Source organism: Acomys russatus, chromosome 27 (genome assembly GCF_903995435.1).
Source record: "Acomys russatus chromosome 27, mAcoRus1.1, whole genome shotgun sequence".
Lineage (NCBI taxonomy): Eukaryota > Metazoa > Chordata > Mammalia > Rodentia > Muridae > Acomys > Acomys russatus.
In genome coordinates, this window is record NC_067163.1 from 57,194,440 (window position 1) to 57,209,902 (window position 15,463).

A 15,463-nucleotide genomic window follows, 5' to 3' on the forward strand; every position below is an offset into this window, starting at 1 on the left:
CCCCAGCAGTGTTTAAGATGGGGAGCGATCCCACGTAATGTCTGGGATGATTGGGGTGGGGTGGGGGACATTAGGAGCTTCTAATGGATGGCTGGACATGGCAGAGTGTCAGGGCTGCAGGAAAGGTTCTGAGGCCGGGATTGTGGAGATGGCTGAGTCTGTACCGGTAGAGGAAGGTGCGTCTCAGTCAAGCCATTCTTTTTTGTTTTGTTTGTTTATTTGTTTTTTGAGACAGGGTTTCTCTGTGTAGCCCTGGCTGGCCTAGACTTTGTAGACCAGGCTGGCCTAGAATTCACAGAGATCCGCCTGCCTCTGTCTCCCAAGCGCTGGGATTAAAGGCGTGCGCCACCACGCCCGGCAAGCCAGCTATTCTTGGTGCACGGACAGCAGCAGCAAGCACGCAGTAGGTGCTCACTTCATGCCAAGCAGATGCCTGGCTCCTGTGCCCCGTGTTCCTGGTGTCTTGAGCTGGAACACACACACACTAGGTGCTTAACCCAGGATAAGTGTGTCAGATAGGTGGGTCTCCAGTAAGGTGCTCTACCGATGATGAGCAGATGCGTGGCCCGTGTTCCAGCAGCAAGCACACCACACGCACTCAATCCATGCTGATTACACGCCTGGGTGGATACACCCTCACTCCTGGTCTCTTGAGCAGGAGCGAGCACATAGTAGGCGCCCTGGGTGATGGTGTGTGTGCAGGGTTGGTGACATGGCCGAGGGCTGACCGCTTCCTCGCAGCCCCACAGGCAGCAGCCGCTATGCGTCCTCGGGGGAGCTGAGCCAGGGCAGCTCACAGCTGAGCGAGGACTTCGACCCGGATGAGCACAGCCTGCAAGGTTCAGAGCTGGACGGCGAACGGGACCGCGACTCCTACCACTCCTGTCACAGCTCCGTGAGCTACCACAAAGACTCACCCCGATGGGACCAGGATGATGAGGACTTGGAGGACCTGGAGGATGAGGAGCTGCCTGAGGAGGAGGAGGAGCTGGAAGAGGAGGAGCTGGAGGAGGAGGAGGAGCTGGAGGAGGAGGAAGAGGAGCTGGAGGAGGAGGACATACCTGATGACCTGGCTAGCTATGCCCAGCAGGAGGACTCCACCGTGGCCGAGCCCAAAGAGTTCAAGCGGGTCAGCCTTCCACCGGCCATGCCTCAGAAAGATGACAAGGTTCCAGCTGTGCCCACAGAGGCCCCAGATGTGGCCAAGGGTGTCCCCAAAGCGGCCACGCCTGAAGAGATGGCAGCTGCCGAGCGTGCACAGGAAGCTGAGCCCCCCAAGTCTGAGGAGAGGTATCTGGAGGGACTGAGGTGCAGGGGGCCGTCAGAGAGCTCTGTGGGCTTTGAGCAGCAGCATGCATAGAGCTGCTCAGAGCAGAGCAGGAGAGCAGGAGAGGGAGGCTGGGGTCCCACAGAGCCGTTCTGAGCTTCTGCCTGCCGTCCCTGGCTTAGTTTCAGGCCTCGAGAGGATGAGGAGGTCCAGGAAGGTCAGGATGCCATGTCCAGGGCCAAAGCCAACTGGTTGCGAGCCTTCAACAAGGTGCGCATGCAGCTGCAGGAGGTGAGTGACTCATCAGTCTGTGGCCTTACCTACCTGTGTCCGCCATGGAGGCCACGCCCACCAAGAACTGCCTATCATCCCACACACCAGAAAGACCGCACTCAAACCCCACCCCTCCTCAAATCATGCCCGTCATTTCACCCATAATCAGCTCCCATCCCTACACAGAAAGAACCCACCCAGCGAGACCACACTGACACCCAGCAAAAGCTACGCCCACCAACACCCAGCGAGACCACACCCACTCGCACCCAGGAAAGTCCACCCCTCCCATCCAGCAAGACTTCATCCATCACCACACCCAACAAGATCACACCCAGCAAGACCTTGTTCATCACCCAACAAAGGCCATGCCCACCCCAACAAAGGCCACGCCCGCCCCAAGAAAGACCACGCCCACCCATACCCCACACTCAGCTAGCTCTATGGCCCCTTTCAGACAGATGTGAGGGTACCACCCCATCTCTCCTGACCCTGTGGCTCCATCCGCTGGCCCTACTGGCCCAGCCCCAGCCTCCCTGATGGAAGTGTGGACTTTCCAAATCTGTAGTGATCAGAATTGGAGGCCAGAGACAGGAAGAGCCATGTGAATTTCAGAGGTCAGCGTTAGAACTGGCATTGTTTAGCAGGTGCAGTCACCACCACCTGCAGGAAGAGTGACACGATGAAGTTGGAGGTCCCAGTGAGTCTTCAGTAGGCTCCTTTGTCCCAGCTGAGCACTGAGGCGTGTTGATATTGGGGTGACCATGCACACTGGGCTGGGGCATCGGGAAGCAGGGTGCTAGGTGCATCCGATGTCCCAGCACAGCCATTCCAGTGCAGACTCCTTGCCCGTTGAAAAGCATCTGGCTGCTCTCACAGAAGACCTCCCAGCACCCACAGGGCAGCTCACAACTGTCTATAACTCCAGTGCCAAGGGACCCAATGCCCTCTCTTGGCCTCTGTGGGCACCAGGCACACATGTGATCCACAGACACACATGCAGGCAAAACATTCCTACACATCCACATAGTCATAATAAAAAACTTTTTAAAAGATTAGATACATTCAGTTGGATGTGATGGCACAAGGCTGTCATCCCAGCACTCCAGAGGCTGAGGCAGAGGGATTTCAGGTCAAGGCCAGCTGGGGCTATGTAGCAAGATCTGGTCAAAAATAAAGTTAAACTTAACAACAACAGAGTTCAACAAGACCGTACAGGGGAAATGATGTCAGGTATTCAGATTGACAGAGGACGTTTGACAGCTGCATCTGCCGCTTGCAGCCTGTATCCCAGGCCAGGGCCCAGAACCCCAGAGGGGCACAGGGAGGTGTAGGACCTGGCTCTCCTGATTCCTCACCCACACAGGAGGCAGAGGTGGGTGTACAGCTTGCCCTGGGAGTAGAGGGGTGACCAGGATGTCTGTCTTCTGTCTGTCTGTCCTGCAGGCACGAGGAGAAGGAGAGATGTCCAAGTCTCTATGGTTCAAAGGAGGGTGAGTAGAGCATCCCTGTTACCTCGGGCATATTTTAAAGCCAGAGCTTAGGGTTGGTCCATGCCTGTCACTCAGGCTGGGGGTGGAGTGTGAAGAAGGTTCCATCTTGAGAGGAGAAAGCGAGTCTTTCGCCTGACAGTTGAACTCTCAGCCCACGGGGAGGGAAGGGGTCCTGCCTCTCCCTTGGGTGATGGGTGTAAGGCTGGGAGCGCAGGCCCAGACCCTCAGCTGGGAGCGCAGGCCAGGAGCCTCAGTGTCCCCCTGTGTCTTGCAGCCCTGGCGGTGGCCTCATCATCATTGACAGCATGCCAGACATCCGGAAACGGAAACCCATTCCCCTCGTGAGCGACCTGGTGAGCTGCTCCATGCTCCTACCCTGAGGGCGACTGCTGTGAGCAGGTGTGCAAGCTGCACAACTGCCTGCAGCGGCCCTGAGGCTGGGGGCTGCCCAGGCAGTCTTTGGGACTAATGTACCCTGGTTTCCACCCCCATGCATCCTGGACCTCAGGCTATGGTGAGTGATGGTGAGCATGTGTGTCTCCCCAGACACCCTCCTTTAGGTGGAGATTTTAGCTGTGCCCCTTGTGTGGGTTCCAAGGCTCTCGTGTGGGAGAGCAGGTGTTCTCACGCTCGGAGCTACCTTGATCCATGCCCGGCTGAGAGTTTTGCTCAGTGGATGTCTCCCAAGTCCTGCCTTTGGGGTGTGGGAAATTCACCTCCCAAGATTCCTTCTAATCCAGTCCCCTTGCCACCGCCCCCCTCCATCCCCGTCCCCCATTCCCCCTCCCTCCCCGCCCCCCATGCCCCCTCCATTCCTGCCCCCCCCTCCGCCCCGGCACTACGATCTCCCTTGTGGTGCCTGTACTCACTGGCTACCTTCCCCGCCACAGTCACTGGTCCAGTCGCGGAAGGCGGGCATCACCTCGGCCTTGGCCTCCAGCACGTTAAACAATGAGGAGCTGGTGAGTCAGGGGTCTCTGGAAGTGGCCCTGTGGCGATGTAGGGGCGGGGGTGGGGCGGGGTGTCTGGGACACCCATGCCCCACGCGGCCCTCGTTCCCTCAGAAAAACCACGTTTACAAGAAGACCTTGCAAGCCTTAATCTACCCCATCTCCTGCACCACGCCGCACAACTTCGAGGTGTGGACGGCCACCACGCCCACCTACTGCTACGAGTGCGAGGGGCTGCTGTGGGGCATCGCGCGGCAGGGCATGCGCTGCACGGAGTGCGGCGTTAAGTGCCACGAGAAGTGCCAGGACCTGCTCAACGCGGACTGCCTGCAGCGTGAGGGGCGGGACCAGGGTGGGAGGGGAGGGGCCGAGACGGGTGGGCGGGGCCGGACTTCACCAGACCTCTCACTACGTGAGGTGCAGGTGGGGGGCCCCAGACAGGAGGGAAAGGGCCAGGCTGGAGTGGGCCAGGGCTGAGCAGTGTGGTCAGCTTGAGTGGGTGAGCTGAGGGGGTATGTCAGGGCTGGCTGCAGAAGCTTAATGGGGTGGGGTGGGGGGGATGCCACAGGAATAATAGCCAGAGGCAAGGCAACGGGCATGGTTATGTGGGCGGGGCTTAGGCTAGGGGCGGGACTCCTCACGGTTTGTGCGAGGCAGTTCCCCATGTGTGTGCCATGATCCCTTTGGGGGACGCAAATCAGATAACCTGCATGTTTACCGTACGATTCGTAAGAGTAGAAACCTTACAGTTATGAAGTAGCAACGAAACACCTTTATGGTTGGGGTCACCACACCGTGAGGAACTGTATTACAGGGGGTCGCTGCATTGGGAATGTGAGAATTTTAAGGGCTGGGACAGGAGAAGGGGCCTTAGAAGGGGCCTTAGTTAGAGGAGCTGAGGCGGTAGAGGCAGAGGGTGCTGGTCTGTGTAGGGGCTTTCAGGTGAGAAAGACTTGTCTGCCCTACAACTCTGCCTTAGAGAAACGAGGCCCTCAGGAGGGGAGGGGACCGAGGGATAGCTAAGTGCTGGTGCTCTAACAGGGCGGGCCTTAGGAAGGAAGGACGCTCACCTGACCGGAAGGCTATGGGTGAACAGGCTCAGACACCGTGATTGGTCAGTGACAGGAGAGGGAGGGAGGAAGAGAGGGCTCAGAAGAGACGGGGCCTCGCTAAGGGTGTGGCCCAGAGGGGGCGTGTCTCGTAGGACGTGCCCTCAGACACTACGATTTGTAGGTGGGTGGAGACTCCGTGTAGGCGTGACTCCCCGTGAGGCCTGTGGGCAGGGAATTCAGAATATGACAGAGAGGGAGCTGCTTAGAGTGGAGGCCAGAGTGGGCGGGGACTCGGGGTGCCAGAGACTCAAAAAATTGGGTTCTGGGAAGGCGGGAGACTTTGGGGCCGTGGCTAGGCCGGAGCAGCCTCAGAGGTCTTGGCTTAGCCAAAACCCTGGGGGGACCGGCCTGGGATGGAGGGTTGGAGGCAAGCAGCTGGACACCAAGGCCAGGTGCATCTGCGACGGCAGGGGCTGCGGAGAAGAGTTCCAAGCATGGCGCGGAAGACCGCACGCAGAACATCATCATGGTACTGAAGGACCGCATGAAGATCCGCGAGCGCAACAAACCTGAGATCTTCGAGCTGATCCAGGAGATCTTCGCTGTCACCAAGAGCTCGCACACGCAGCAGATGAAGGCCGTCAAGCAGAGCGTGCTGGACGGCACGTCCAAGTGGTCTGCCAAAATCAGCATCACGGGTGCGCGTGCGCAGACAGCCCCCCGGTGTGGGGGTTTGGGGAGAGAACGGAGGGGTGCATGGAACTGAGGGAGCGCGCTTCGGCTTGAGGACCTTAGGGCTTGCCAGAATGGTCCCACCTATGGTGTGTAAGTGGGTGGGTGGGTGAGTGGGTTGATGGATGGGGCCTGAAGGCTTGGATGTGTGGATGGATGGATGACAAGCCTAAGATGGATGGGTGGGTGGGTGAGAGGGTGGGCAAATGGGTAGGGGGGCAGATGCTATGTTAGATATATCAAGAGAAGAGTGGGTGGGTGGGTGGAAGGATGGGTGGGTGCAGGCTTAGAGGGATAGGTAGGTAGGTGGCAGATGGAAAACAGCAGAGAGGAGTGGATGGGTGGATGCACGCGTGGATGGGTGAATGGGTTGATGGGTAGGTGGATGAATAGGTGGGTAGGTGGGTGGGTGACAGGAGAGATAGATAAATGGCTGGGCGCGTGGGAAGGTAGGTGCAGCAGCTCAGGAGCCCTGTGGCACGTCTCTAGCAAGACTAGCTGGGCTGTGTCTGTGGCTGCCCCACGTCACGTGCTAGTGGCCGCTTTTGGCGAGTTCACCCTTTTGAACACATGTTTGTGTGGTGTGTGTCTTTCAGTGGTCTGTGCCCAGGGCTTGCAGGCCAAGGACAAGACAGGCTCCAGTGATCCTTATGTCACCGTCCAGGTTGGGAAGACCAAGAAAAGGACAAAAACCATCTACGGGAACCTCAACCCAGTGTGGGAAGAGAACTTTCACTTGTGAGTCACTGGCTGGCCCCCAGCTCCAAACTAGGCTCGCTTGCGGGTCAAGCTACAGGGGCCCCTGCAGCTGGACGCTGGGCAGCCCCCTGATGCCTGCCCCTTCAATCTCCCCCACACAGTGAGTGTCACAACTCCTCTGACCGGATCAAAGTGCGTGTCTGGGATGAAGACGATGACATCAAATCCCGCGTGAAACAGAGGTTTAAGAGGGAGTCCGATGACTTCCTGGGTCAGACGATCATCGAGGTGCGAACACTGAGCGGCGAGATGGACGTGTGGTACAATCTGGGTGAGTGAGGGGAGGCCTCAGGGAGGGAGGTGGCCCAGGAAATGCAGCACAAGAGACCCTGGGGTCAGGGAGGCTGCAGAGCTTCATACGCTGCTCTGGAACCTTCTAACGCCATGTCCCACAATGCAGACAAGAGAACAGACAAGTCCGCGGTGTCGGGGGCCATTCGGCTTCATATCAGTGTGGAGATCAAAGGGGAGGAGAAGGTGGCGCCCTACCATGTCCAGTACACCTGTCTGCACGAGGTAAGGCCCTCAGTGCCAAGCACAGTTGGCTCCTTCATCACCGTGCCCTACCACCCTTCCTCCCGGACACACTGCAACCGTGCACCTCAGGTGGTTCCCCACTCGGTCCCCTCCCTCTAAGAAATGACTATGCGTGTACCAAGGATCCTCTCGTGGGCCTCCAGGCCAGCTCTCAAGGCTGCACTCCTGCCTGGCCTTCTGGAGAGAATGCTGTCCCCAAGTGCCGCTTCCCAAATGAGTGTGGCCCAATGACGACTAAATGGGGGGACAAAGAATAAGATCAACGCTCTTGGGGGCGTGGCTGAGGGAGTGGGTGGGTGACAGAGGGTGGAGGATGCAGACTTAAGTGATCTCTAGTGATCTCCAGAAATAAACTGAGTGCTTTGGGGGCTTGGCGGGGGGGGGGGGATCAGATACACAGAAAAGTGAACGATGGATGGATGAGGGGGCAGATACAGGCAATGGATAAAATATGTGGGATAAGCTGGGCGTGGTGGCGCACGCCTTTAATCCCAGCACTCAGGAGGCAGAGGCAGGTGGATCGTTGTGAGTTCGAGGCCAGCCTGGTCTACAGAGTGAGTCCAGGACAGCCAGGGCTACACAGAGAAACCCTGTCTCAAAAACTCAAAAAAAAAAAAAAAAAAGATATGTGGGATAGTCAGATGGGTGGGTGGACAGATGAATGGATGGACAGATGGGGGTTGTGGGTGGGTGAGTGGTGTGTGTGTGTGTGTGTGTGTGTGTGTTTAGGGAGGGTGGATGAGGGCACACGTGAGACCTGGTGCTGCAGAGGATGATGGGTGACAGCCGGTGGGTGAGTGGCTGGAAGGAGGGGTGATGTGAGCCTGTCCTCCAGGCCCCTCCTCACTTCCAGTGACGTGTCTCTCCGGTGCAGAACCTGTTCCACTTCGTGACCGACGTGCAGAACAACGGAGTGGTGAAGATCCCTGATGCGAAGGGTGATGACGCGTGGAAGGTTTACTATGATGAGACCGCCCAGGAGATTGTGGATGAATTTGCCATGCGCTACGGCGTGGAGTCCATCTACCAAGCCATGACGTGAGGGCACAGTCGGCGGGCGGGAGCCTGGGCTGACACTGGCAGACCTGGGGAATGGGGTCCATGTCACATCCCCCAGGAGATTATCAGGGTGCTGCTGCTATAGGCGGGTGGGGACCAGGGAGCCAGTGAGGGGCGGAGGGAAGCAGCAGCCGAGACAGCCGGAGATGGGTCAGAGGGCGGCACACACCTGTGACATCATCGCTCGGGGCCGCAGCAGAAGGGTCATCCTTGGCTAAATACTGGATTTGAAACCAGCCTGGGTTACATGAGACTCTGTCTCAAAAAATAAAATTAAAACATGCGGGAGATCCCAGCACTGGGGAAGCAGGTGGATCTCTGTGAGTTCGAGGCCAGCCTGGTCTACAAAGTGAGACCAGGACAGTCAAGGCTACACAGAGAAACCCTGTCTCGAAAAACAAGAAAACAAACAAACAAACAAAATGTGGGAGAAAGGGCATGGGATTCACAGAGGTAGTCAGGCAGGACTGAGCCAGGCCAAGGCAAAGGAGATCAGGAACAGGGGCCATCTCCTAGTGGTGTCTTGGAGTTCTGGGGACCCCACAATCTTGGTCCCTAGACCCAGTGCCTCCCGCTCCCGCCCGCCAGCCACTTTGCCTGCCTCTCCTCTAAGTACATGTGCCCTGGGGTACCCGCTGTCATGAGCACCCTGCTTGCCAACATCAACGCCTACTACGCTCACACGACCGCCTCCACCAACGTGTCTGCCTCTGACCGCTTCGCTGCCTCCAACTTCGGGGTCAGTCTGAGGGGCCATGGTTGGACAGACTTCCTTAGTCCATAGTAGCATGTCTGTGTGCCTCTGCCCCAGTGTCTGCCTGTTTCAGAGCCTCAGTTTGCTCATTCATAGAATGGAGTCTGACATTAAGAGTGGGTAGAATGGCCAGGAGGTAGTGGTGCATGCTTTTAATCCCAACACCTGGGAGGCAGAGGCAGGCGAATCTCTGAGTTCAAGGCCAGCCTGGTGTACAGAGCCAGTCCCAGGACAGCCAGGGTTATACAGAAAAACCCTGTTTTGAGAAACCAACTCCTTCCCCCAAGGTAGAGTTGGTAGAATGCTTGAAGCTCTTCTGTAGGATAACTAAGGCCTCAGTTCACTCTTCACGTCACGTGACCCAGTTATGGCGACTTACATGCTTGTAGCCTCAGGAGGCTGAGGCAGGACAACCTTCAGTTCCTGGCCAGCCTGGGCTACAGAGACCCTGTGTCAAAAGGATAGAAAGAAATGGGGTTTGGTTGGGTGGCGGTTCTTGGTTAGGGAGCACCCAGCCAATTTAGCAGCCATCATTCAGTGACGTCACTGCAGCCCTGACCCCGCCTCCACCCTCCCCTATTCAGTGACGTCACCGCAGCCCTGACCCCGCCTCCACCCTCCCCTAGTCAGTGACATCACCGAAGCCCTGACCCCCGCCTCCACCCTCCCCTATTCAGTGACATCACTGCAGCCCTGACCCCGCCTCCAACCTCCCCCATTCAGTGACGTCACCGCAGCCCTGACCCCGCCTCCACCCTCCCCTATTCAGTGACGTCACTGCAGCCCTGACCCCGCCTCCACCCTCCCCCATTCAGTGACGTCACCGCAGCCCTGATCCCACCTCTGCCCTCCCCCATTCAGTGACGTCACCACAGCCCTGACCCCGCCTCCACCCTCCCCTATTCAGTGACATCACCGAAGCCCTGACCCCCGCCTCCACCCTCCCCCATCTTCCACTTAGAAAGAGCGCTTTGTGAAACTCCTGGACCAGCTCCACAACTCGCTGCGGATCGACCTGTCCATGTACCGGGTGAGAGGCGCTTGTGCCTGAGTCTGCTCCCTGGAGCTTGTGTCCCTGTGGGGGACAGTCGCCCAGAGCAGAGAGAGGGCCAGGGACCCAGGGCAGCCTGCACATGCTCCTGTGTCCCCACGTGCTGAAGCTGGGGGACTGTTGGCATCCATGCAGCACGTGGAACTGTCGTGTCGTCCCCATCCCCCGTGCCCCTGCCCACCCCCACCCGCCTCCGTCTCTCACCACCTGCCTGATCCCACAGAACAACTTCCCGGCCAGCAGCCCGGAGCGGCTACAGGACCTCAAATCCACTGTGGACCTCCTCACCAGCATCACCTTCTTCCGCATGAAGGTGGGTGTCCCCCAAGGCGTGCTCTGCCTGTCCTCACGCAGCCGTGGGAAGAATTCTAGTGGCTCGACCGTGGCCACTGCTACAGTGCGTCCTTAACCACGTAGCGGGGGCTGGCAACGTGGTGCAGTGGCTAACGGTGCTCGCCATGGAACCTGGCTATGCAAGTTCCATTCCCTGGGCCGACATGGCAGAAGCAGAGAACTGACTCCCACAGGCTGTCCTCTGGCCTCCAAATGCACTTGTGCACATGCACGCACGCACACACACACACACAACATGCACACACACAGGTGCTAAAAATGTATATGATCAAAAACTCGGAAAAATGGGCTGGTGAGATGGCTCAGTAGTTTTAGCTCATCTTCCAGAGGTCCTAAGTTCAACTCCCAGCAACCACATGGTGGCTCACAGCCATCTGTAATGGGATCTGACACCCTCTTCTGGTGTGCATGAAGACAATATACTCATATACACAAAATATAATTAATTAACAACAACAAGCCAGGAAAATCATCTAGATATGGTAGCACACACTTTTAGTCCCAGCTCTCAGGAAGCAGAATCAAGCCTTCTCTGGTCTACATGGTGAGACAAATAAATAATAGACAATAGAAGCACTGTGGGAAAACCAGTCAATCAACAGGTAGCACCTCACACGGCATCTGGGTGTCGAGGCCCCGCCCCCTCACCCGGCCCACCCTGCGAGGCCCCGCCCTCTGGCCCGGCCCACCCCGCGAGGCCCCGCCCCTCACTCGGTCTACCCTGCGAGGTCCCGCCCCCTCACTCGGTCCACCCTGCGAGGCCCCGCCCTCTGGCCCGGCCCACCCCGCGAGGCCCCGCTCCTCACCCGGCCCGCCATATTTTCAGGTTCAGGAACTGCAGAGCCCACCGCGTGCCAGCCAGGTGGTGAAGGACTGCGTGAAGGCCTGCCTCAACTCCACCTACGAGTACATCTTCAACAACTGCCATGAGCTGTACGGCCGGGAGTACCAGACAGACCCGGTGAGGCCTGGAGCGTCACCTACCCAGGCGCCTGGGGATGCGTGGTTGGTTCTCAGACCCTCGGCGTTTTCTTCTGAGTCCAGAGCTTAGGGACCACACGTCAGGGCTGGGGAACGATCTCAATAAGAAAAGAGCAGTTGGTGCCTTCGGTGGAGGACTTAGCACCGAGTACTCGACAGGCACTCAAAAATGAACTTGTTAGCCGGGCGTGACGACGCACGCCTTTAATCCTAGCACTCGGCAAGCAGAGGCAGGTGGATCGCTGTGAGTTCGAGGCCAGCCTGGTCTACAAAGTGAGTCCAGGACAGCCAAGGCTACACAGAGAAACCCTGTCTTGAAAAAGAAAAGAAAACAAAACAGAACAAAAATGCGCATGTTGGGTTCGAGTTAAAGCTTCAAGACTAGTGGAGAGTCTCGACTTTGCAAAGGTTCAGTGAGTCAAGCTGGGGAGGCCACTCAGGGTTAAGAGTCCTGACTGCTCTTCCAGAGGTCCCGAGTTCAGTTCCCGGCACCCACACGGTGGCTATAACTGCTGTGCCTCTGGCCTCCTTGGGTACCCACATACCTACGGTGTACATACAGATCAGCAGAAATGCATGTAAAATTAAAAAGGAAAAGAACGGGAGGGCGTGGGGGCTTGCTGCCAAGCCTGCTTATCTGTGGCTCAGCCCCGGGACCCACCTGGTGGAAGACGACAGCCCATCCCCCTTGGGACAGTAAGATACCAGGACGGAGAGTTCCGGGCCAGCCTGAACCGCATCTTGAGTCTCCATCTCAGGAAAGAAGCCAGAGGCTTAGGCTAGCCTGAGGCTGGCACTGCAGTCTGGAGCGGGGGTGGCAGCTGCTGTCTCTGTGTCCATCTCTGCTCACCGGGCTCCTGCGCGCCGCCCTGCACCAGGCTTCCCGCCCTCTCTGCCCCAGGTGGAAACATTGTCTCCTCTGTGTCTTTCAGGCCAGGAAGGGTGAGGTCCCCCCGGAGGAGCAGGGCCCCAGCATCAAGAACCTGGACTTCTGGTCCAAGCTGATCACACTCATCGTTTCCATCATTGAGGAGGACAAGAACTCCTACACGCCCTGCCTCAACCAGTGAGCACCACCCGAGGCCTGCGTGGGTGGTAGGCGGCCTGTCACAGAATGGCCGTCTCTGGAAGCTCCGAATGTGTGTGTGCATGTGTGTGCGTGTGTGTGCATGTGTGTGCATGTGTGTGTGTGTGTGGTCCCACTGGCTGGCTTTTTATTTTGTGGTTGAGTCTCTGTAAAGCTCCTCACTCTAACTCACTCTGTAGCCCAGGTTGGCCCTTAGCTTGAAATCTTCCTGCTTCGGTTTCCTGAGAAGCTGGGAGGACAGGCTTGAACCACAGGTCCACCTGTGGAAGTGAGAGTCGGACTACAGGAGTTTGAGTGTGTGTTTACAACTGGGGCATGAACTTTAAATTTTGTATTAATTAACATTTATTTTACTTTATTTTTTTAAGTATGTATTATGTTATGAGTTTGGGTGTTGTGCCTGCATGCTTGGTACCTACAGAGGACAGCAGGGGGCGTTAGAGGCCCTGGAACTGCGGTTATAGATGATGAGCTGTCATGCCGGTGATGGGAATCAAACCTGGGGTGTGTGTGTGTGTGTGTGTGTGTGTGTGTCTGTGTGCACACACGCATGTGTCTGTGTGCACACACGCATGTGTCTGTGTGCGTGTGCGCGCGTGTGTCTGTGTGTGTCTGGTGTGTGTGTGTGTCTGTGTGTCTATGTGTCTGTGTATCTGTGTGCGTGTGTGTGCATGTGTCTGTGTGTGTGTATCTGTGTGTCTGTCTCTGTTGTGTGTGTGTGCACATGTGTGTCTGTGGTATGTGTGTGTGTGTGTGACAGCATTACCTGTGGCAGGCACAAGACAGCTTATGGGAGTCGGTCTCTCCCTTCACCATGTGGATGACACTAGGGACTGAACCCAGGCCTTCAGGCTTGGTGGCAAGCGGCTCTACCCACTGAGCCATCCCACTGGCCTAGAAATAAACTGGAGTATAGACTGCTGGAGCTGGCTGGGCCGCACACCTGCCATCCCAGCTGCTCGTCATGCGACAGGAGTGGCTCTGAGGGTGGCCTTGGCAACGCAGAGGGACCCCATCCCTGGGGGACGCAGCCTCTTACGGATTGGCCTCTGTGCGATACTTTTTTTTTTTGGTTTTTCGAGACAGGGTCTCTCTGTGTAGCCTTGGTCATCCTGGACTCACTTTGTAGACCACGCTGGCCTCGAACTCACAGCGATTCGCCTGCCTCTGCCTCCCGAGTGCTGGGATTAAAGGCGTGCGCCACCACGCCCGGCTTCTGTGCGATACTTAATAGCTGAAGGAGCCACTGAGTTGGTTTCTTTCAAAGTGAGCACTGAAGTGAGGGTGGGAGCGTCAACCCTGACACCTCGTGGTGACGTAGGTGTGGGCTTAAGACAGGTACTTACTGAGGCGGCTGCGTCCCGACGGGCAGGCGGCTGGATGCGCTGGCGGCTGATGGGCTAGCCTGGCCTTCAGGCCCTCTGGCCTGCAGCAGGAGGTCCGAGTGCTGCCGTCCATCCTAGCTCCGGTTCCATGTCCTTTCCCAGGTTTCCGCAGGAGCTGAACGTGGGGAAGATCAGCGCTGAGGTGATGTGGAGCCTCTTTGCCCAAGACATGAAGTACGCCATGGAGGGTGAGTCTCTGAGCCCACGTGGGCGGGGTGATGGTGGGGTACCGGCAGAGTGATGGCAGGGTGCTGATGGGGTGATGGTGGGGTGCTGGGGGGTGATAGCAGGGTGCTGATAGGGTGATGGCAGGGTGCCAGCGGGGTGATGGCGGGGTGCCGGTGGGGTGCTGCCGTGAGTGGAGGGGGGTGCTGGCGGGGTGCCGGCGGGGTGTGGGGGGTGATGGCGGGGTGCCGGTGGGATGCTGCCGTGGGCGAGGGGGGTGCCGGTGGGGTGCTGCCGTGAGTGGAGGGGGGTGCCGGCGGGGTGCCGGCGGGGTGTGGGGGGTGATGGCGGGGTGCCGGTGGGATGCTGGCGGGGTGCTGCCGTGGGCGGGGGGGTGTGCCGGTGGGGTGCTGCCGTGAGTGGAGGGCGGTACTGGCGGGGTGCTGGAGGCGCCAGGCCTCCGGCTTGAGCCTGTGTCCCTCCTGGCAGAGCATGACAAACACCGGCTGTGCAAGAGCGCCGACTACATGAACCTGCACTTCAAGGTCAAGTGGCTGTACAACGAGTACGTGGCCGAGCTGCCCGCCTTCAAGGACCGCGTGCCTGAGTACCCTGCGTAAGTCCCCGAGTCCCGCCGGCAAGAGGGTCACCAGAACCCGGGAGGCTTCTGGGGCCTAGGGTGCCGGAGCCACCTCCCTGACAGCGGACCCAGCATCCGGGCAAGCAGCCGCATCGCGTGGGGCAGGGTGAGGAGGAAGCCACCGTGTTGAGACAGAAGCGGTCACTGAAATATTTTCCCTCTGCGAAGGCTAAAAGCTCCTTCCTCTGCCCCCCCCCATCCTCTTCCTCAAACTCTTCGTTCTTCCGAGTCGTCTTCGGGTGCATAGTGAGTTTGAGGGTAGCCTGGGCTACATCAACTCCTTATTTAAGAGAAACTCTAAGCAAACTGAAACCACTGGGGGACAACAGGCGGGGGCAGAGCCTCAGTCACCAGGTCCCGAGAGCTCAGACTGAAGCCTGCACCCAGCTCCAGGTCAGAAGCGGGTCCAGCAGGCAGCGGTGGGCAGGCGGGGCGCAGCTCATCTGTCCCTTTTCAGGTGGTTTGAACCCTTTGTCATCCAGTGGTTGGACGAGAACGAGGAGGTGTCGCGAGACTTCCTGCATGGTGCGCTGGAGCGGGACAAGAAGGACGGGGTAAGGAGGCCGTGGGTGGTGGCCGTGGACTGTCGGTGTGACTGTCCGGATGCCCCACTTGTGGGTGCTCTCCTCTGGGCATTCGGCGGCGGCGGGCGGTGAGAGGTGGTGGCGTCGTTGTTATCCAGCCCTCGGCTTCCGCCCTTCTGCGGCTTGGGCCTCCCCAGCGCGCCCCAGCCCTGCTGCTGTCCTCTCCCTGCAGTTCCAGCAGACGTCGGAGCACGCCCTGTTCTCCTGCTCAGTGGTGGACGTCTTCTCCCAGCTCAACCAGAGCTTCGAGATCATCAAAAAGCTGGAGTGTCCCGACCCCCAGATCGTGGGCCACTACATGAGGCGCTTCGCCAAGGTGCAGCCTGGGAGGGGTGAGGCG

The 15,463-nt window shown here is 58.3% G+C and overlaps 1 protein-coding gene across 1 annotated transcript in view; it reads left to right on the plus strand.

The window, feature by feature from the left end:
• The window catches only part of Unc13a (unc-13 homolog A), a 37,986-nt gene that overhangs the window by 4,254 nt on the left and 18,269 nt on the right, over positions 1-15,463 (plus strand). Inside the window, exons 6-25 of the mRNA XM_051169828.1 lie at positions 742-1,290; positions 1,450-1,558; positions 2,987-3,033; positions 3,308-3,386; positions 3,924-3,995; positions 4,098-4,317; positions 5,506-5,733; positions 6,364-6,505; positions 6,628-6,797; positions 6,927-7,042; positions 7,938-8,101; positions 8,711-8,861; positions 9,838-9,906; positions 10,151-10,240; positions 11,108-11,242; positions 12,195-12,328; positions 13,837-13,922; positions 14,389-14,515; positions 14,997-15,093; positions 15,296-15,439. Of these exons, the coding sequence (XP_051025785.1) occupies positions 742-1,290; positions 1,450-1,558; positions 2,987-3,033; positions 3,308-3,386; positions 3,924-3,995; positions 4,098-4,317; positions 5,506-5,733; positions 6,364-6,505; positions 6,628-6,797; positions 6,927-7,042; positions 7,938-8,101; positions 8,711-8,861; positions 9,838-9,906; positions 10,151-10,240; positions 11,108-11,242; positions 12,195-12,328; positions 13,837-13,922; positions 14,389-14,515; positions 14,997-15,093; positions 15,296-15,439 (2,929 nt within the window). The remainder of the gene's footprint in view (positions 1-741; positions 1,291-1,449; positions 1,559-2,986; positions 3,034-3,307; positions 3,387-3,923; positions 3,996-4,097; positions 4,318-5,505; positions 5,734-6,363; positions 6,506-6,627; positions 6,798-6,926; positions 7,043-7,937; positions 8,102-8,710; positions 8,862-9,837; positions 9,907-10,150; positions 10,241-11,107; positions 11,243-12,194; positions 12,329-13,836; positions 13,923-14,388; positions 14,516-14,996; positions 15,094-15,295; positions 15,440-15,463) is intronic.